Source organism: Gossypium raimondii, chromosome 3 (genome assembly GCF_025698545.1).
Source record: "Gossypium raimondii isolate GPD5lz chromosome 3, ASM2569854v1, whole genome shotgun sequence".
NCBI classification, from domain to species: domain Eukaryota; kingdom Viridiplantae; phylum Streptophyta; class Magnoliopsida; order Malvales; family Malvaceae; genus Gossypium; species Gossypium raimondii.
The window spans coordinates 36,677,661-36,699,581 of NC_068567.1; the positions used below are offsets into that span (position 1 = coordinate 36,677,661).

General features: G+C 33.7%; 2 protein-coding genes across 7 annotated transcripts; one reads left to right on the top strand and one right to left on the bottom strand.

The window, feature by feature from the left end:
- Positions 1-2,017: 2,017 nt before the first annotated feature.
- LOC105794184 (PH, RCC1 and FYVE domains-containing protein 1) lies at positions 2,018-9,354 on the bottom strand. The gene is made up of 9 exons (XM_012623226.2): positions 8,726-9,354; positions 8,533-8,619; positions 8,209-8,298; positions 8,033-8,113; positions 7,749-7,907; positions 5,623-7,671; positions 3,906-4,052; positions 2,840-3,123; positions 2,018-2,473 (listed from the first exon to the last, which is right to left on the bottom strand). Exons 1-9 carry the CDS (start codon positions 8,771-8,773, stop codon positions 2,380-2,382), a joined length of 3,039 nt encoding a protein of 1,012 aa, XP_012478680.1. The 5' UTR covers positions 8,774-9,354; the 3' UTR covers positions 2,018-2,379.
- Positions 9,355-13,952: 4,598 nt separating this feature from the next.
- LOC105794185 (dihydroxy-acid dehydratase, chloroplastic) lies at positions 13,953-21,246 on the top strand. Of its 6 annotated transcripts, XR_001133807.2 has the most exons (7): positions 13,953-14,497; positions 17,088-17,141; positions 18,529-18,611; positions 19,891-19,954; positions 20,634-20,711; positions 20,808-20,861; positions 20,996-21,246. XR_001133807.2 is itself a non-coding variant. In XM_012623229.2 (2 exons), the coding sequence occupies exons 1-2, from the start codon at positions 14,273-14,275 to the stop codon at positions 16,471-16,473; spliced, it is 372 nt and encodes a 123-aa protein (XP_012478683.1). In that variant the 5' UTR covers positions 13,953-14,272; the 3' UTR covers positions 16,474-16,856. The 6 variants fall into 6 exon arrangements, 1 of the variants encoding a protein (XP_012478683.1); XR_001133803.2 differs by having other exon boundaries at positions 19,891-20,711; XR_008194432.1 differs by having other exon boundaries at positions 18,529-20,711.
- The last annotated feature ends 675 nt before the right edge of the window (positions 21,247-21,921 follow it).

Here is a 21,921-nt window from a genome sequence, read left to right on the forward strand (position 1 = left end):
TCGAAATCGTATTTAAAAATTTTCTTTCCAATATTTGTTATTTCTCTAGTTTAGGAGATAGACATCGTCGTCTCATAAAGTTGTATTGACACCAAGTAAAAAAAACTTTTCTGATTGGTGTTGATAGACATACAATTGTAAGAACCAATACGATTGACTGTGGTATTCGATCTATCAAACAACACATTGGTGTGTTAAATTAAGTGGCTAGTTGGATTAGTCAAGGGGATTAGTAATCGAACTTAAACAACTAATGCAGTTAAGGCCATTGGTTCGAGTTGGACCCTTCTAGTTCTCAAGGCCATTAGAGAGCTAAATCATGGACGCGTGTTTCATTGTTGTTTCTTCAGTAAGGGTTAGTTATTAGGCTTTCCTGTAATTAATAATTTACAGACGGAAGGATTGGTGCTATGAGACATCCTTGACCATTATAACTAACTTATCGGTTGAAAGAGAAACTTGGTGTTAAGGATCGGTTTATTCAATCTAATTCCTTTTTTGTCTATATTTACTATTATTTCGATTTAAATCATTTTCATTATTTTTACTTTAATCAAATTTAATTTTTCCTTTTTATTTTTGCATAGATTGTCATGGGCGCAACAGTTGTCTGGCACGCAACCTAATTAAACCTAATAACAATTTTAGATATCTCAATTTCTGTGGAGTCGACCCTACTTCTTATATTACTATTTATTTATTTGTTAAATATACTAATATTATTTTTGATAAATTAGACATCCGTCAAAGATTTTGCGAATGAAATTTGATAGATACAATTTCTGTGATTATGGTTTCTTTTATACATTTTATTTCTTGCTATATTCGAATTAGTAGATATCTTGGCAAGCGTTTTGGTTTTTGTTATTTTCTATACATCTCGAAACTTGAATGATAGTTTTGAAAAATGTACAACTAAGTTGGCGTCTTCATATCATCACAGCTAACAATATGTTCTAGAAGCCATTTATAGTTGTACTTATGGGGTTTAACACGTGTATAATTTTAAGGCTTTTTTAATCTACCGACGCTGACCCGGAGAATTCAAAAGTTCCAAGCTTTACTGAATTAGAAAACAAGCCGAAAAAACATCAAAAGCTCTTGATGGAAACCTGTGGGAGATGTGGCAGGGGGAAGAAGATATTCTCTTCCAATAATTTGATCTGTTTTGTTATTTTTGAGCTTTTTGTAACTAGTGCTTTGATCTGTTGATCTTGTAACGTTGAAGTTGCTTTTGGTTTTCTTGAATCATACAGCTAGCCAGTTTTATTAAGACTTACATATTTAGCCGGAGGATACCGATCGATGGGTGGAAATACATGATAGAGGAGATAGGAGCTAGTGCATGGAAAGGCGAGGCAGTGGTTCAAGGTTACCAAGTGCGTCAGATGCATTGACACAAACCATTTAAGGAGAAGTTACAAATTCAATGTATGTTCGGCTTGAAGGGAGGGTAGTTTGATTCCTCCCTAACCCCAAAATTATTCTAAGATCATTACATATTCTCTGCTACTGGTTGTAACAGATTGATGTGTTATATTCTTATCCAACATGAGAATTTGCAAATGAGCTCCACGAGGCAAGGTGATGTATGTCTGAACTATATTGCAAGTACCACTGTTTAACTAGTGCATAGGGTAATATTTTAATGAATTCATGAAGAATATCACTTGCATTCATCCATCAATTGTTGAGTCTGAATGCAATAGGAGGGTGCGCGGATCATGAAAAGATCTTCGTCCCCTCTCGTTATATCATATGTTTAATCTTTTTAAACAAACTCAAGTGACTTGAACTCCTCCCTCTACATGGTAAATGGAAAGTCTCAAATACGCCTAGTTAACGGCGCTTAGTTGAGTTAACAATAATGGCATTCTTTCAGCTCTGTGATTATTTATATTTTAAACTGAAATGTTATTTTGGCAGTCCTAAAAAACAATTTAGTGCATTCGAAGATGAGTTTGTACTGTGCATGTGCATAGCATCAGAGAAATATGTTTAAGAATGCCAAAAAACAAAGATTAAAATTGAGTAGTGTTCTTGAATTGAAAAAGATATGTTGCGCTACCCTGAAGGCAACAAAATTGCTCCAACGAAGAAAATAATCTGTTAACTAATCTCAGGTTCCAAGAAAGAAAAAACAACAACAAAAGTTAAAAATGCAATTTCTTGTATCCTTTCATTTTCTTCCTATATGCTTCAATAACTCACACTACCTGATAATTTCTGACATGATCCTTGATATAAGCTCCTCCATGTAATTTGGAGAAGAAATCAACAGTTACAAGTAAAATGTTTGATATAAGCTTCAAGTAAAATGGCGATGGCAGTACCCAATCCAGTGTTCTTAGAAAATCTAATGGTGTCCAAGCTTCACGACTAACATGTATTTCGGATATTATGGCGTTCGCATACTTTATCCCCATGTTCAGCCCACCAGTTTTCTGCTTGTTCTTCTGTGAAATGTTTCCGACTGCAAAAGGAGCATATCATCCTTTTAGACTCAACCTTCTTTTTTCTCAAGTTACTCAAGTAAATGCAAAGGCAAAGGCTTGAATAAATCCAGAGTATCTTCTTTTTGCAAGTTTAGGATACAAACTCTGACTGTAACATTGCAAGATCTAAGAACATCTTACCTCCAAAACGGAGACCTTGTTTTCAGGTCCCCACCCATTACTTAATCATCACAAAAAAGGGAGAAAATAGGCAATTGACAACACAATGATTGGATGTGAGTTTATTGAAGTAAAAGCCGATAGAAAGCAATCAGCAAATGTCAAGATTCGCTGGTTGATCAATCAAATTGTTGACTTTAAAAGAAAGGATCACAAAAACATACCTAAAGCGAACACGCTTGAGTTCATGATTGCCATTAGGCAAGGGTGACAAAGTTAAGTACACTCCTGGTTCATCTTGTATTATTGTCTCCGACTTTTCGGTTTGTCCTTTGGTTCCATGAGACATGGAGATGTTGTCTAGATTACAACTTACTTCGCTTCGTGGAAGCCTTATGCTGGTTGCATGGCTATTATCCGAGTGCATACGCTGGGTGTTTGTGGCAATAGAACTGGAATTGTGGAGCGCACTCTTGCCTGCTGGAAGTTTATCAGTCACCTCCTTCAACTGCAAGATCAGTTGACCATAAACAACAATATCAGAGAAAGTTATGGAGCATGTGACTGCACAAGAATCAACAACAATCCCCTGCCCTCAAGGGAAATGAAGAACAGTACAGGCATACTAGTTCTTTTGCGATGCAAAGTTGAGTTTTACTTGAGTATATTCTCATTTTGTCATTGTCTTAGTTTCAGCTTGTGAAAGCATCATACATGCTAAAATGCAAATGATAGAATTTATGGCACACTGCTGGTTATATGATTTCTCATATTTTAAACATAATAAGTATAAGAACATATTACATAATGGTAAGCTAGAAAACAAGTACCATATGACTCACACGGCTTATGCTATTTGAAAGAAAAAAAAAGAGCTTTTAGTGGCTAGTTCAGAAGAAAATTTATGCGTGCATGATGGTAGGATTTCCTTTCCCACTCCTATCTTACTTCTCTATATTTCTTTGTTACAGAAGATCTGCAAGAACGCTTCCCGTATCTAAAATTTTACTGGAATTGTCTGATTACAGCCTAACTAGTTGCTTCAATGGTTCAATAACAAAGACGATTCAGTTTACATCTTTTAGCAGCATACCTTTCAAAACCAAGATATATACTACTCGGTTGACAATGTTGACTAATATTTAGGACGTTGACTGTATGTTGTATCTGTCCTCGTTAAATGTCATAAAATTTGAAACAAATAAACTAATACTCCCTTCAAACGATTGAAAATATATTTATCTATTTTCCTAACTCTTAACCGTAACATCATGAGCAAATATTTTCAACCTGAGCAGTAAGAGATCTAATAACTTCATTTGCTGATTTGCATTTTTTAGCTTCATTTTCTGCTACTGCAGTGATCTCCTTTAATCTCTTTGATGTCTTTTCAAGTTCAGCTTCAAGGTGTTTGGATTTGCTACTAAGATCTTCAACCTGCAAGAAATGTCCAGCATATTTATCTTCTTACCCTCCTATCAGTTTAGATAAGTGAAACAATTAAACAAATTAATCAAAAGTCAATAGCAGTGGAAGTTTCATTCAATAAATAAAATAAACAAACTAAGAGTTCAAGTAACAACGAACAATCCCCAGTATAGTAAAAGCCCAAAAATATCAGCAAACAAAGAAAGTCCAAGATCATGGGATTCAACAAAATTAACAAATTCCTGTCATCAGGAAGCTCATGTTTTTGCCAAAACATGATCACAAACTTTAACCTCTTGTAGAGGGTTCTTTGGTAGCAAATAAATAAACGAAAAGCTTCTAAACAAATGAAACAGGATGTTAGGAAAAGGCAAAGAGGAAGACTGAGAGCAAACCTTGAGTATGGATAAAAATAAGGCTAAGGAAAGAATCGAGATTATATAACTTTAAAGGCAGTTTACCCAAAAGACAAAACTCCCTAAATGAGTTGCTAAAACCCTTACAGGTCCTACATAGTTACAAAATATGGATATTTAATAGGTATAGAGAGAAGATGTCAGTTACTAAGGTACCGGAAAATGATGAAAAAGAGACCACTATTTGCTATGAAAGGAAGTGAGAAGCAACTTCAAGATAAATGCGAAATCTCTTAAATATTTTTATATTTGATCCATCAAGTAAAGCTCACCATAAAATCCTAATATTGAAAATTTTCATATTTCAAGGTTATTTCTAGCTTTTTCTACTTTGGTGAATTACTATCAGGTGAAAAGTCTTCTCAGAATAATTCTCAGTGGAGGTGCTTTCTATGAAAGTGTTGTTCACTGAAAGAGTTGCTATGCGAAGTTGTTCCTTCAAGGTTTTCTTTCCAAAGGTGCTATTCTGTATATGAGTTGTTCTATGAATGGGAATATACTGAACATGATCTTTCTAGTGAAACAGTTGTCCTGTGAAGCAACCTTGAAATAAAGCATTTTTATTTTTTTTGTCCAAAAAAACATCCTTATTACCTGCTCTAGATTACTTCCAATGTTGTAAGCAGAATAAGTTTCCTCTAAAACAACTTTATTGATATTTATAATGAATTTGTAATCATAATCAAGATCTACACTTCCCTATAAGTACGAATAAGTTGTTGCATAATCAACCAACCGTCATTTACTTTAACTAGACTTCGTTCATTACATTAAAACAAAATATGAGAGATACTAGTCTCTTACCCTAGTACCTAGTCGACAAATAAAGTTTCTTCATATTAAATACCTGAGAGCCAACATAAGGAAACAGTGGTTAAGCCCCTGTTGGCACCCAAAAGGCCAGGGTTCAAATCCTGTCGTTGTTATCCTCTACTCCAATTTGCGATTAAGCCCATAGAATACATACAATTAACAGAAAATTTTCCAACTAATGCAAAAGCATCATTTTCCTTTTTGTTAAAGTATATAAAAAATAGATTCTAAATAAAACACTTTCTGTTTTGTTTTTAAAACCATGCAAAGAATAACGCAAGCTCATTGCTTGGTAATGTCAATGCTTCACATTGAATTTAATAAGTGATAAAGTTGTCTCAATAGGCTACCTGTGCCCTTAAATTTATGATCTCTCGGTTAAGACTGTCATTCATTTTCTTTGAATCATCAAAGGTTACTTCAGAAGAGCGATTTGGGCCCAACTTCCCTGAAGCAGGAGATGTTGCCCGAGAAGTCTTTTTGGAACTTGAAATGGAAGCTGGTAAAATTTTCTTGGAATCTCTAACCGGACAAATTGACATCTTTGGTGAAAAAAATCCTCCGAGATGAAAATTTCCATTTTGAACAGGGAAGAGGGGGCGAGCCTGTGATTCTAGTTTCAATTCATGCTTGAAATTCCTACTTTCAGCCTGATAGCTTGAGTCAAGAGAAAGTCTGCAGAGTTCTCTATCCATGGATTTACAAGGCAAAATTCCATTTTTGGCTTTTGAAGTCCATACTACAGAAACAGATTTTGCAGATTTTCTCAATTTAACAAAACATTCATCACACACTCTATATGGTTTGTTTGTAGTCGGAGCCATAGAAGTTTTCAGAGATTTTCTAGTACTGCATGCTTTACAGAAGATTAGCCCACAATTATAACAATTGTGACGTTTTCTTCTGAAACCAAATGGATTTCGACAACCAGAGCATATAGAATGATCAGCAACGGATACCCATTTATGAAGACTTATAATTGCAGTAAAGTTTGAACCACAAACTACACTCTTGACTAGCTTGTCTTTCAGAAATTCAACTAGGGTTGGTGTATTTCTGTCATTGATATCTCCATGACCTAATTGCCCATTTGAGCCCTTTCCCCAAGTATAAACCTTTGTTTTGGAAGTCAAAATAGCAATGTGATATGATCCACAAGCAATCTCTTCCACAAAATTATCTGCTATTTTACCTTCAACCCGAGTTGGAACCTTGCCGTCAGCTGTAGCACTCCCCAATTGACCATAAGCAGAACTCCCCATTGTATATACTCGCCCAGAGGTTGTTAGAGCAACTGTGAGATTATATCCACAGGCAACCTGACAGATTTTTTCATCAAAATGAGCAGCAACGCATTCGGGAAAAAGTCTTGGTTTGTTATCACCATGTCCAAGTTGGCCTTTATCTCCGTCCCCCCATGTATACAGCTTTGCTGAAGAAGAGCTACTAGGAGACCCTGAATCATATGATTCGGACATAATCTTAACAACTGCAGCAGTGTGCCAAGCACCACAGGCAACCCTTGTCGTATGTAATCCACTTAAAGTCTCTACTTCCCGGGGAATGTTTGAGCTACTGTGATCCCCATGGCCTAGGGCACCAAAAGATCCATCTCCAAATGTGAACAACTGGCTGCCACATGTCACCAGAGCTGTATGACACGGTCCACAGGATACATATAAGACATGTTTACTTTCCATGTTGCTAACCCTTTTGGGGATCCAGTGACTGACTTCAGTTCCATGCCCAAGAAGACCTGAGTTGTGTGTTCCATCACCCCATGTAAAAAGATCCCCAGAGACTGTAACAGCGCAAGAGTGATACTCCCCACATGCTACTGATTCAAATTTCGTGCCATTGAGAGTATCTATGTGCTTAGGTTTGGGAACATCTGCTTCCACACCATGCCCAAGCCTGCCTCCTGATTCCTCCCCCCAACTGAAAATCTCGCCTTGCTTTGTGACCAAAACTGCATGCCTATCTCCACAAGCAATATTATTCACATCTAGAACCACTGTTGTTACCAATTCTTTTGGCAGAAGTGCATCCAAGTTCGTGTTAAACGAATCATCAACTTTATCAGTACCACCACCCAATACTCCATCACCAATACCTTGTCCCCAAATGAAAACATCTCCCAAGGCATCAAAGTCTTCACGGGAAGAGCCATGGCTTGATGAACTTACAGCACTAGATAAACTGATTCTAATTGCATCACCTCCAGAACTCCGGCTATTTGAGTTATCTACAGACCCAGCTGATACTAAGCCGAAGCCAACTAAATCTGGTTCACTGACACTCTTGACTAAAGAAGTATGTGTAATTATATCAGCAAATGCCTTTCCCAATCTATTGTGTGCCTCATACGGTGCTTGAATTCCTTGAGCATCTTCTGGATCCTGTAATAATGAGAAAAGAGTTACAAAAAATACTAAACAAGTAAAGTTATCAAGCTTCATTAAGTAGAAAACGATACCAATGGCGAATTGGGAGAAGCTTTTTGGTCGCATGGTTGAGAACTATCTACTGATGCATTGCCATTTACTTCAGTTCTCCGCTTGTGATATGTACCACGAGAAATCAATGCCTTAAGACCTATTAACCAAACTTCAGCTTCATCCTTATCTTTACATATCTGTTTGTATGAAGGATGGTATCAAATCAAAGCATCTAGACACCATAGTAGCTTCAGTACATTTTACTAGCATTGATACATTTAACAACTCTGTATGATAAAAAGATCCATAAACAAACACTCACCAAATCCAAGGACCTGTCATTGCATATCAGTGAAAATGATTGATACTCTTTTTCAGGCCGAGGATATCGTTGAAAAATTGCCTGCAAGCCAAATAAAGAAAAAAAAAAGGAGAAAAAACCATTATGGTTATGAAATTGTTGGGAATCAAATAATGTGTAAAAAGTATAAAACTCACTGTACGCTGTCCAGGAATGATCTTGGAAACTTCACTGAGCTTAATATGTTTCGCTTTCTTCCTAGAGTACCATATCAATTTAGACTCATCCTGAAAAAAACAAAATAAAGTATCTGACCATAAAGAATGAAAAAAATGAAGTAATTTTCTAGCGACAATTTGTCTTCCTTACTAATGATAACTCAGCTCGAGGTTTTAGATTGACCATTCAATGTTTAGCAATGCCAAAAGCATAAAACCTCAATAAATGACTAGTGCACAAGTGAACATGAGAATAGAAACAACAGCCTTTAAAACTTCAAAAGGGAAAATGTATCAACATACATTGGAGAGTTGGAAAGGGCAAAACTTAGGTTTTCCTCTGCGTCCATACTTAAGCAAGGAGGCTCCTTTCTTAAGCGTAGTAATGGCCTGTATAATAAATCCATTAAAAAAGAAAAGAAAAGAGAAAACCTTCATTAGTCTCCCAGACTAAGAAAATATACAATCAAAATATTTGAAAAAGGAATAAAGAAACCTGGTCGATGTCCTTCTCGGCGAGACCATTCTTCTGGAAATCAGCCATTCAAGGTGAAGCCATCAGACCACCAATCTTCCCATATTATTGTTTTCCAACTTTGCTCCATGAAAACACCTCCACTTCAGAGAGCTACCCCATTGTGTAAAGTTTCACAAATAAAACGGGTTTGAATTTTCCTCCCCCTTTTTTTTTGTCTAACCCATTAATTCAACAATTCTAACTCTAAAAAACAAGATAGCTCAAATTCTACTTCAAACCCTAGAATTTGTTATCTTTATCTTCAAAATGTAACAACAAACTTCGCAATTATTCCACGTTACCAGAAAAAGCTTCAATCTTGACAATGCTGGTGAAAGTTTTACCTACAATGCCAAAATTTCACCCCCTGAAATTTTGACAAATAATTTCAACAGCTGTGGAAAAAAACTACATATATTCGAGATCTTAGAAGTTGACGAAACGAGAAAATCATGAGATTTTAAGAGGGTTTTTTTTTTTCAAATTCCTTTAATTTACAAATCCCTCATTTGAATCAGGAACTAAAGGGAAAAAAAAGAGTTTGATTTTTCTTTTTGTCCCGCTTTGTCTCCGACGAGGGGCAGGTTTCTTATTTTTCTTAACTGCCTGTTGGTCAATGAATTTTTCTTGGGGTTTTTGAGCCGGTTCAACACACCACGTATGCAATTAAAATCTACGAGATAGGGATTGTTTTTTTTTATGTCTTTTGTTTAGTTCTGTTATTTGTTATGGTAATTTGGCGGGGACTTGGTTACGTTACCACTTTCTTTTCTTTTGAAAAAAATACATTACCACATATTTTGTCCCTTGTGTCGTGTTTAAAATTTTCAAAAAATTTAAGAATTTTAATTAAGGTTTTTCAAAATTGGAGTTTAATAAAAATTTCAAAAATTTTGAGAGATTCAATTAAAATTTTAAGAGGATTCTAAAATTTTGAAAGGTTTGATTAAAATTTTAATTTTTTGAAAAGTTACTAAAATTTAAAAAAATTTAAGACCTAATTAAAATTATCAAAACGTTTAGAGACATAATCCAAAATTTCCAAACTTTTAGGGGGTTAAGATCTAGCGGTGAGTAAAACTCGATTCGACTTGAAAAAATTAAAAATATTTTGAATTTCGAGTTAAATGGATCGAGTTATTTGAGTCAACTCAAAATTTTTTTTCGAATTTCGAGTTCGAATCGAGTTTAATTTTCAAATTCGAATAATTCGAATAAACCGAGTATTAAACTATAATAATTTACATTATTACCCCAAACTACTAAACCTCTTCACTTTCCTCCCAAAACTTTTATTCCCTCCCACTTTTCCCACATAACTTTTGCTCCCCTCCCATCCCATCCCATCCCATCCCATCCCCTCTATAACACCTTATACCTGGCCTTGTTGCAGAGCCCGTATATCAGGATGCCACACCACCGCCTCATGTCAAACACAACTAGTCAATGGTCATTATAGAAAAAACGTCTTTCATATTATAATTCATATGGGTTTAAGACAACTATACTCTTTAATTTTCATTGTTACATGCTATTCATACATCAAATAGTCCAATAATATTAGTTAATCATGCATTGGTACCATTCAGAAAAAATTCTAAAACTGTCATGTAGGTATCGATACTTATGGTGAGGTATCGATATTTTTCTTAAGTGGTATTGATACCTATTGGAAAATCGATACCAAACTTGTATTCTGTTTCTCACAAAAAAGCCAAAGTCTCAGAAATTATCAGTACCTTTTGAAAAGTATCGATTATTTTACCCCGAGTATCGATACTTGTGATAAGGTATCGATACCAAATTATGTTACCAACTTCTTACACTTTCAAAAACTTAGAGGTATCAATATTAAAACCCAAATATCAATACCTTTGCTCCAGCCATAAAAAATACAACAATTACAAGCATATAATTCATACCAACTAATGTTTAATCATCATGTATCATTCACTTCATCAAATGGTCACTAAAATGTCCAAAGTAATAGTCCAAAACATCATACTCATGACCGAGCAAGAAACCAATTATTCAAATGGAAAGTCCATAAGTCCTAAGCAAAATAACCATGTAAACAACTTAAAAATCATAGTAAAAACTAGCATATAGTCTACCACATTGCCTTTAGTTCCCAAAACTCAAATAAGCAAATAAACACCTACGAATAACCACTAGAGATTTAGCTTGGATTACCCCTTAAAAACCACATCGCTCACACTGGCACACAACTAATCTACAATGGTTTAAGAAAGGATTGGGTGAGCTTAACAAGCTCATGAATGCCTAGAACAACTACCATGCAAATAGTTCATCAAGCATTAGTGAAACATATAAGTAGCATAATTATAACATCCTCAACTTAGTTGACACATTTTACATCTTTTGCATATTCAATAACCTATTTACAAAGTAAATATATTCACATTCATACATACATTACAATACATACAAACATATTTATAATTTAGGGTAATTTTGCACTTGGGCTATGAAACATAAAGGTGGGCACTATCACCACTCATCGGATACACGGATCTCCAGCACACCACCACTACACCAAAACAGGCTTTTAGCGGTGATTGGATAAAAAAACGCCGCTAAAAATTAAGCATTAGCGGCGCTTTTCAAAAAATGCCGCTAAAGATCAAGTATTAGAGGTGCTTTTTGGAAAACGCTGTTAAAAATGAGAATTAGCGGCGTTTTCCTAAAAGCGCTGCAAAAAACCTAAGCCCAACGCGTTTTCGAGGTTTTAGCAGCGTTTTTGAAAAAGCATCGCTAATGTATGGGGCTTTAACGGCGTTTTTGAAGAAGCGCCGCTAATGTTCGGGGTTTTAGTGGCGTTTTTAAAAAGCGTTGCTAATGCATGGGGCTTTAGCGGCGATGTTGAAAAAGCACTGCTAATGCTCGAAGGTTTTAGCGGTGTTTTTAAAGAAGTGCCGCTAATGCTCGGGGTTTTAGCGGCGTTTTTGAAAAAGCGCCGTTAATGCTCGGGGTTTTAGCGGCGTTTTTAGAAAAGCGCCGCAAAAAACATTTTATCTGTCTATCTATTATTTAATTGGTTTATTTATATTAATTAAAATTAAATTTATTTTTAATTTAATATTCAAAATCTTCAAAAAAAATAATGACACGTTGAAATAATTTGAAATAAAAACATAGAAAATATTTGTTAAAAATGGAAAAATTAAAATATCGTTATTTAAAATAATTTTAAAGTTTTTGGGTACATTCTTGAGTGTTTTTAATTTATATATTAAATAATTTCTTATATAATCGTAAAAGATATAGTATTAATTTTAAAGTATTGAATTAATTATCAAGATAGTTTAAGGTTTTTGGTTTAGGGTATATGGTTTAGAGTTTAAGATTTAAGAGTTACTATTTTAAGGTTTATGGATTATGGGTTTAAGGGTTATGATTTATGGTTTATGATTTAAAGGCTTGGGTTTAGGTTTAGAGGTTATGTGTTAAGGGTTTAGGGTTTTAGGGTTTTAAGGTTTAGGTTTATGGTTTAGGTTTTAGATTAACTAGTTTTTCTAATTTATATATTAATTAATTTCTTATATAATTGTAAAAGAGATAATATTAATTTGGTTCTTCAAAATCGTGTGAAGATTTGGTTCTTTAAAATCGTTTCAGTGTATTTTAAAGTTACATTATATTTGTTGAGGGAATAAGAAAACAGTAATACTGATTTTTTAAATATTTTCAAAGAATTTGACATTAAATAGTTTCACAACGTTTTAATAAGTACAGGGTTAATTTTCATTTTTATTCTGCTTTAGGGATACCCCTTTTTTAAATAAGAGTTTGCATTGTTGAGTTTCCCGATCCTTTGGCTTAGGATTAGTCAGTTCCATTTCTTGATGGGGGCAGGGAAGGGATATAACTTAGCGGTAAAGTGTCACCTTGACGTGGCAGAAGTATTAGTTCGAGCCTGATTATCTTTAAACCCAATGTGAGTTTTTCTATTTTGTCTTGTCCCAGCTGTGATTGTTTAAAAACAATAAAAATTATTTTATATTTAAATTTAATTATTAAAAATAATGTCAATATAACCTGTTTATATTTTTATTATTTTAAATGGTAAAACAGGCCAGGTTCGACTAGCCTAAGGTTAAAAAATATAAATCTAAGCTTTGCAAGCTTTTATGATTTAGGGTTTAGGGGATAGGAGTTAGAGGTTTAGAGTTTAGATTAATTAGTATTTTTTAATTTATATATTAAATAATTTCTTATATAATTGTAAAAGAGATAATATTAATTTTAATATATTAAAATTATGATTATAGTTTAAATTATTTAAGAGATAATAGATAAACTTTATATATATTAAATGGTTTAGGATTTAAGGTTTACTTAATATTTGTTAAATGACAAAATTTTATACAATCAATTAATTTTTTATATTTAAAATATTTAATCAATTAATGTTTTATGATTTAAGGTTTGTTCCTTATATTCTCACCCATCATCCAAGTGGCATCATGGATTCTTTTCGACAACTCATGTACTCTTTCATCCTCTTCTATTTATTATTTAACTAGTTTCTATATATTAATTAAAATATAATTTATTTTTAATTTAATATTTAAAATTTTCAAAAAAGTAATGACACGTAAAAAAATTTGAAAGTAAAACATAGAAAAATATATGTTAAAAATGAAAAAATACTATTATTTAAAATAATTTTAAAGTGTTTTGGGTATATGACTGATTAGGGTTTTTAATTTATATGTTAAATAATTTATTATATAATTGTAAAAGAGATAATATGAATTTTAATTTATTAAAATTATCATTATAGTTTTTAAAGTTTTTTTCATATTTTAAATTCTTTTATTTTTGTTTTTGTTTTATTACATAAAAATTATATAAAAATTTTAAAATTTATCTAATTATTTTAAATATTATTTAAATTTTCAAAAATAATTTATTTAAAATTAATATGAATTATATAATAATTAAATATAAAAAGTAAATCATTAGCGGTGTTTTTCTAATAAATGTTGCAAAATATAAGCAATAAAGGCATTTGGACAAAAAATACTGTAACTATGTATTAAAATTTTTCAAAACGGTACGGTTTCACTACAAAAAATTAATTGCCGCAAAATCCATAATCAATTGGACAAACTTGTTTGACACTATAAAACTTCAGCGTGATATTTCAACAAAAATAATTAAAGTTAAACCATCGAAAGAAATCCCTAGAAGCCTAAAGAAAAGGGGGGAAAGATGAGGCCGATGCCGATGCCGATGGAATTCGTGACGGACCCAGACGACCAAGGTTCAGCTATGGAAGTCGACGATGTTGACACACCGGCACAATCCCAAGCAGTCGTAACAGCCGACCCTCCCTCCCCACCCATAGTAAATCTCAACAAATATAGTTCAACAGTAACAGAACCAAAGTCACAAGGCGGGTCCCAGGCGATGCTATACGGGGTAGGATTATCAGAAAACGACATGTTGAAACCCTAAGTGGGAATTTCGTAGGTGTGGTACGACGGGAACCTGTGCAACATGCATTTGTTGAAGCTGTCGGACGAGGTGAAACGAGGTGTTGAGGACGCAGGGATGGTTGGGTTTAGATTCAATACGGTCGGAGTAAGCGATGCGATTTCGATGGGGACGAGGGGAATGAGCTTCAGTTTGCAATCAAGGGATTTGATTGCTGATAGTATTGAAACGATTATGGGTGTTCAGTGGTATGATGGCAATATCTCTATTCCCGGTTGTGATAAAAATGTAAGCTCTTTATTTCTAACTTTGCTTCTCATTTTCTTTTTAATACTTTTGTAAGCATTTTGTGTTTTATTTTTCCTGATTTTGACGCTATATATGAACTTGCCTTACTGTGAAAGGAAAAAAAAACAAAAAGATAAATGTGATTTATTTATATGCTCATCGCTTTTAATTGTGAGAAAGAGAAGTGGAAAGAAAAGGATGTAAACTGCATTTAACTCAAGAGTGTTCTTCATCTGGTTTGATTGAAAAAATAAAATTGATTTGAAGTGATCAAATTAATTTAATGTTTAGACATTTTCCCATGGGCTCTGATTGTTTGGACTTTGGTAGAGCTGTAGAAGTAGTTTATGTGTTAATGCAGTTGTGGTTCATTAAAGTTCAACAATCATAAACTATGGTCTGATATAGGTTTGCTTTCTTAATGGTGCATTCTATTAAAACAATGCTAGCTAGTTCTTGATACGGTCGTTGAAAGCACCAAAAATATCCTATGGTCGTTGAAAGTACCAAAAATATTCTATCCCTAAAAAGTAAGAAAAAAGAATAGTAAAAGGGAAGTAGGGTCAAATCCTCAGGGACTAGACTTGTAAAATATATTGTTTCGTGAAATCCTAGGCAGAGTCTTGCCCAAGAAAACTTGCGTGCCTGAAAAAAATAAAATAAAAAAATAACAGAATTAAATGTTTGGATCTGGAAACGAAAAATCAAATAAAAACAGAATTAAGAATATTGAATCGAAAATTTGAGAAATTAAAAATAGAGTTGAGAGAAAGGAAATTCTTAAGGGAGATTCCAGCCTCCAATTGTCTCGTTCCACCTTGGGTTCAATACTCGGCTTTTAGATGATCCTTCCGAAACCGAATAAGCCAGTTATAGTGGAAGAGGACGCCTACAACCACCAGCTCCAAGGATTTAGACTTACGATTTAGTGGAACCTAACTCTAGCCAACAATCGCTTCTGTGGGATCGTCTTATGCTAGATCAACGCTTCTCAATGGCGAATCCCACGCCATTTTGTCTCTTGGGCTCGCCAACCTCTGACGCAGTAAGCTAACAAACCGACTGTGCAACCTTCCCAAAACATACAAAGCGGTCGCCTTTGCATACGTTGAAAAGCTTACTTAAGGGACATGGACTAAGGCGTCACCTCGTAGTCTTGGAGAAACGATGAATACTCAGCGAGGAGGCTAAGTACGAATTCTAAGCCTCATGAACTCTTTTGGGGATTTTTGACAACCTTCGGCTAGATAGGTTTAGTGGCTCATGGTTATGGTAGAAAAGAAAATAAATAAAATAAAAATAAAGATTTTATTGAAAAGAAATATGAAAAGAACAAAAGCCTAGACTTTTGAGGAGAGAGTGTTTACAGAAAAAGATATGGGATCCCCTTTTGAGTCACTTCACCCCCTATTTATAGTGCTAGGGGAGATATTCTAATCCTACTTAAATTCCTAAAAGATAAATACATTTAATTGAAGATAAATAAAGATAAAATAAAATCCTAAAAATAATCTTAATAATTATCTCAATATTAATTATCCTAATATAATTAAAATAGAGTTTAATAGAATAAAATCTCTTCTTTTTGCATTTAAACCCTTGTGTCCTCCATGCTTTCACTTTTGGCGCCAACTTTTCCTTATGTCGCACATTGGCCCATTTTATCTCTCTAAATTCACGCTTTTGACCCTTAATTTTGCTTTTGCCTCAAATTTAATCCCTATGAGATAAAAGATCATAAATAGCTCAAATTAGCAAGATCATACTCAGAATAAATACATAATTAATACATAAAAATACGTTATTCTAGAGTGTTATCAGTTCTTTAGATGCCAGGTACACTTATTGCAATGGGGAGGCTCAATCGGCCAAGTCTTATGGTTTATGGTGGAACTATCAAGGTTTTCTTCTTTGCTTTGTCTAGTGCAAGTGTCATAAATGGGCTACTCTCCTTTCTTTGCAAATGGCTCATTTAGTCTTGATATTTTATTAGTTTTGCTCTTAGAACACTGTTGTAAGTTTTATTTAGAAAATCACTGCCACTGTTTTAAAAAAACTCTAACATTCAGAACCTATTATATACAACAAGGCTATAAGGATTGGTTTCAAAGTGGAAAGCACTCATTCTCATAAGTCATAAATGCTGTATTCTTTTGTAACTTTCCCGTAAACATTACATGTTCATTACATTTCTTATCAATGCATCCAACAAAGAACAAATGGCTAAATGCCGAAGTATATTATGTCCTTGTACGGTTGCATGTAAAAAATGAGGTTTATTGCAATCTGTTGCTCTGCTTCTCCCTTCCATTGTTCATTATACATCATATAGCCATTTAATATACTATAGTGTATTTCATTGAAGTTCAGGTAACATTGCTGCAAATTTAAATAGTTATAGTTCGTCAATTTTCAAAAGGCCTTTATTTATTTATTGTACTTGTTCTTTTGCAGCCTGGTCATTTTCAAGGCTTGTTTATTTATTGTACTTGTTTGTTCTGTTGTTTCAGAAACTGAATATGACTTATGGTTTTGCTTGGCACTTTTACATAATTAAGTAAACTCTATTTTGTCACCCTATCTTTTCCAGCTGTAGTTGCCGTCGAAGTCGCGGCATATCCAGTTTAATACTCCTACCGTAAAGGTTTCAATATCTTAATTATCTCTTTCTTTTATCATTTGGCATCTACGTTTTGAATTTAAAAAAAAGCAGTTAAATTTATTTCATATCTGTCATTCTAATTGCATATCTCTTATTTTTTAATTTATCAATGTCATTCTAATTTGTTTATCATTAGTATTGTGTAAAAAAGCTTATCTTTCATAATCCTTTCATCTGCCAAAGGTTTATGTTTGTTTGTTTAAATTTTTAGCTTAGTTTATACTTTATGCTTTAACTATTAAGTTTAAATACAATTACAGTAAGTAAATTAGGGCCAGTGATATTTTTTTATATATTGTTCTAAAGTTTTTATATTTCTTTAAATTTGCATTGTCTATTTTTGTTTTTACCCTTTTTTTTTCTTGATTTTTTCACATACAAAAATAAAACTAAAAGAGTAGTGTTAGTCGATCCTCTAAAAGAGTTCCATGTCTAACATGCAAAGGAATGGGTCATACAGCTGAATATTGCTCAGTCTGTCAGGCATCTGGTGCTGATCAGACTGCTCCTAGAACTTCTAGAGAAGAGATAAATAAAGGCAATAAGTTGAAAGCTACAATTAAGGCAGCTATGCATCTGAAGCCTGGAATATGTGAAAGAAAATAGAGGGGTTAATAATAGGATTTTTTTTTTTTAATGGCAGAATGATGGAAAATACTGAGAAGATTTGGTGCTTATAGTTGAGTCCAGCATTATGTTTTATGTAGGGTGTAAAAAAAGTGCTCAAGATTTTGCTTCTTTCCAATATTTTAGGGGTTTGGCAGTATTTTTTTATATATATTTAAGATGTTTAAGATTCTTTGGTTACTTTATTCACTAATAGAGGATTAGGATCAACTTTGCTACTTAGTATGTAAGAAGGTTAGGTTTAGCTTCTAGATGCTTAGTTTATTTTAGTATCAGTAGCTTTGGGTTATGAAATATTTATGTTTTTGTATTTTTATTATTTATTTTGATTTGAGCTTCTGGCATTTTATATTATTGATTCTTGATACGGTGAAGTTGTTTTGGAGTTGTCAATCATTTTAAAATGGTTTATTTCAAGTTATACTTTATCTTGATTGCCTTATGAAGTTTGTTTGGTTGTGTATAGTTTTTACTTGCAATGATTTATGGGTGAGTGCTTTGACTTGACAAGTTGACTGCTAGTTGGTTATTGTGTTTTTGTTTATTGGTTTTAATTTTCTGAGGTGGATCTGTTACAGTCTTCTTAAAATTCAAGTTCTTTCAGTAATGCACTTGAAGATATGGCGGAATTTATACAAAGTCGTTTCCTTCCAGTTTGCCTATGTAAACTTGGACGATTTTACTTATATTAAAAGTTAAAACATGCAAAAACTTATATAAAACTCATGTTTTCTTAAAGCAGGACATCAAGAGGCTCTCGTTTTGGGGGGCCTGGAACTGATATCAGCTGAAATGATTCCACTTTAATCCGTGGCCTCATTTTAGGTCAGTTACTTTGTTTATGTCAAAAGCTTTCTTTTCTCGTGGCAATATTTGCGCTACGTCTCGCAAATTTCTTTTCCGGTTCCTTATTAAGTACTCCAGTCAAGTACATTTGTTCCATTTTTCCAACATGTTTCCTTTAAGTCTTTATATATTTTTTTACAAGTCCAGAAACTTTGTTTTGTTCATTGTGGATTAATTCCTTTTGATGCTTGCATACATGTATGCACTCCTTTTCCCAACCTTTATGTTTAAGTTTTAATACTCAAAAGTAGGTGAAGCAGCTTTGGTGAGGTTGTTGTGCATGTTGTCATACACTGTTCTGTTAATGAACCTTGGGGCTAGTTTTGTTCTATTGCTTTTAAAATCTTCGCTTCTTTTTAAAATATGGTATCTGCTTTGTCCTCATTTTTTTCTCTGCTGCACATGAGGACAAAGTGAGGTTGGCAAGAAACCTGGAATTTGTAGTTAAAGGCATTTTCAGTTGATACATTTAAGTTAAATCACGATGGGAGTGAGTCACTTGCCCTTCTTTATTGCCTAAGCTGGAGTAATTCATACCTAGCTGCAGATGGATCTGTCCATATTTATCTTGCATTTTGAAGAAAATTTCTTTTGTTCTTGTCATTTGAGGTTGTAAGGCACTTCAAATATAAGATTTCCTTACTTTTCTAAATATGTGCTTTGTCTTATGTGCATTCTGAGAAATTTAAAGAGTTACTTGAAGTTAATTTAGCAGATAGGTTCTTTCTACTTGTGAGTAACCTTTGAAGTTAAACTTATAAATCATACAGTTTAAGAAACAGCAACTCCTCCCTTCCCTTGTCCATAGGTGCGTCATGTGGTTTTTCTTCTGTGTCAATTTGTTAATCACATGTTGGTCACATGGTTACCTGTCTACTACCCCTCGCAACTAGAGAAGGATGATCCAAAACTATATGCTAATAACGCCCGAAGATTAATGGCCAGTGAGGTACTAATATACGATCAAATTGTCTTCTCAAAAGATACAAAATGTGGTCATGTTGTTTGTAGGAAACTCTTAGATACCTGCTATAGTAAAAGCTAAGCCCTTCCAAAAAATCTCTCTTAACAGTTAGCAGATACCATGTTTTGATTATTCTAGAATTCTGAAGCACTAGCCTGAGGCACCATACGAATTTTCTTGTGCCAAGTAGTCGCTGATATGCATAAGAAAAACCATCTAGTCTTATTGTATTACTTGATTGTCATTGATGTTAAAAATGAGTTTTTACTTTCTGTTTGATTTTTCTGCCGGCAGGGTAATTTGATACTATCGGATATTGGACTGGCTGAGAAGCGAATATATCTTGCTACACTCAATGGTAATAATAGCATGCCTAGTGTTTTGCGTCAGAAAGATGATTGATAATTTCTTGGCCTTGCTCCGAAATGATGTCTCATCTGAGTTTCTTAGTTTGCGCCGGTATTTTCATGAATGCAGAGACAAATCAAAGGGATGGTTTCACTTTCCTCATTTAACCCAAAATGACGCCATTTGCAGTTATATTGTAAAACTTATTTATTCCTTGAAATTACAGCCAGTAGATTCAGATTTAAATGTGCATCATTGCTGCAATATATTCAGATTTAATCAATATTTAATTGATGTTTTGATGTGACAAACAGTAAGAACTTTAGGTGGTTAAAGTTCTACTTTCATATGCTCCAACTTTTACTAACGACTATCTTTGCCTCATTCTTTCTGTTAAGCTGCAATATATTATCCTAAATCAACCTTTTGGGGTGGGTACTTGACCATGAGTTGAAAAGAGACTAGTTGAAATAAAGTTTCTAGCTGTAGAGATTTTAGAATTTTGATTCTTGTAGTAAGGACAATTAAATTGTTTTCATCCCATACCCCTTTTTGTTATAAACTCACTCATGAGAATTGTACTTATTGCTGTTACTGTGTGCATCATTGTCAATGAATGCCTATTTTCTTTATGATGTATGATGAATTTTCCAAGACTTATATTGGAATTTTGTTTTCTCAAAATATAGAGGATACCACTTGATTTTCTGCAAGGAGACAAGTTCCGTGAAGCTGCAGTTAGTTATATTAAGCCTCTTCTAACGAAGGTATATATGCAAACGATGTATAAATTTTTATGGTGCTAGTTTTACTGGTTATATTTTCTGGGGTGAAATAATGATATATTTTCTCTGTGCTCCCAGGGGGTTCCATCTTTATTCTCAGATCTTTCTCCTTTGTATGATCACCCTGGCAAGGTATGTTTGCTTGCATGCATTTATTCTGAACATAGAATCAAGTTTGTAAGCATGAATTCTCCTTAACTGCTTGCAACTGGTTCAGAGCTTGATTTAATTAGGACTGATTTCCTGCCCTGTTTGCACTTATACAGGTAGACATGTTGAAGAGGAGAGACCACCTTCAGTGGCAGTGAGTGAATTAAATCAATTAAGTCACTACTCAGAAGTAAAATATCAATTAGCCTGTTACTTTATCAGAATGTGCTATATTTCCTCAGCAATGTCTAATTTTAGTTTATAGAAGCAATAAACCCATGTAGTAAACAGTGGATGTAGTAAACCCATTTTAGTCTAATTTCAAAGGGTTTTTGAATTTCCAATTTAGTTTATAAATTTTCAAGTTTATTACCGTACATATTGAACTAGTTGCACTATTTGAACTTGAAATTTTACTATTTAAATATTAACATGATTTTTCAATATTTTGACTAAAAAATATTAATTTATTATATGATTAAATACTATCTTTTTGACTAAAAGTATATATTTAACACTAATTAATTTTTATATTAATAATGTTTAATTTTAATATTTAATATTTAATATTTTTAAATGTTTTTAAAAGTTAGTGGCGTTTTTATGTAAAACGCCGCTAAAGAACGGTACTTTTAGCGGCGTTTGTGACATGACCTTTAGTGACGTTTTTATCTAAACGCGCTAAAGGTCATGATCTTTAGCGGCGTTTGTGGGTAAAGCGCCGCTAAAGGTCATGACCTTTAGCGGTGTTTATTTCTAAAAACGCCGCAAATGTTAGCGGCATTGTCAATAGCGGCATTTTTTGTGGCGCTTGTTGAAGTGCCTCAAATACTTTTAGCTGCGCTAAAAAGTGCTGCTAAAGGCCTAAAAAAACGCTGCTAAAACCCTGTTTTGGTGTAGTGCACATAGACTCATAGCGTCAAACATGTCCCATAAGTGAAGCATATAACTAACACTTTCCTTATTTTCCCTCACATGTCCCGTTGAATGGAGCTTAGCCACATTCCCTTATCCCTTTAACAAGTCTCAGGGCCCTCAACGC

Coding starts and splice junctions, on each gene's coding strand:
- LOC105794184 (XM_012623226.2), bottom strand. CDS start 8,773: ATGGCTGATTTCCAGAAGAATGGTCTCGCCGAGAAGGACATCGACCAG. Junction 8,114..8,208: donor TCATTCCTGGACAGCGTACA/GTGAGTTTTATA, acceptor TTTGGCTTGCAG/GCAATTTTTCAACGATATCC. Junction 4,053..5,622: donor TCATAAATTTAAGGGCACAG/GTAGCCTATTGA, acceptor CATTTCTTGCAG/GTTGAAGATCTTAGTAGCAA.
- LOC105794185 (XM_012623229.2), top strand. CDS start 14,273: ATGCATTTGTTGAAGCTGTCGGACGAGGTGAAACGAGGTGTTGAGGAC. Junction 14,498..16,326: donor TTCCCGGTTGTGATAAAAAT/GTAAGCTCTTTA, acceptor TCAGTTCTTTAG/ATGCCAGGTACACTTATTGC.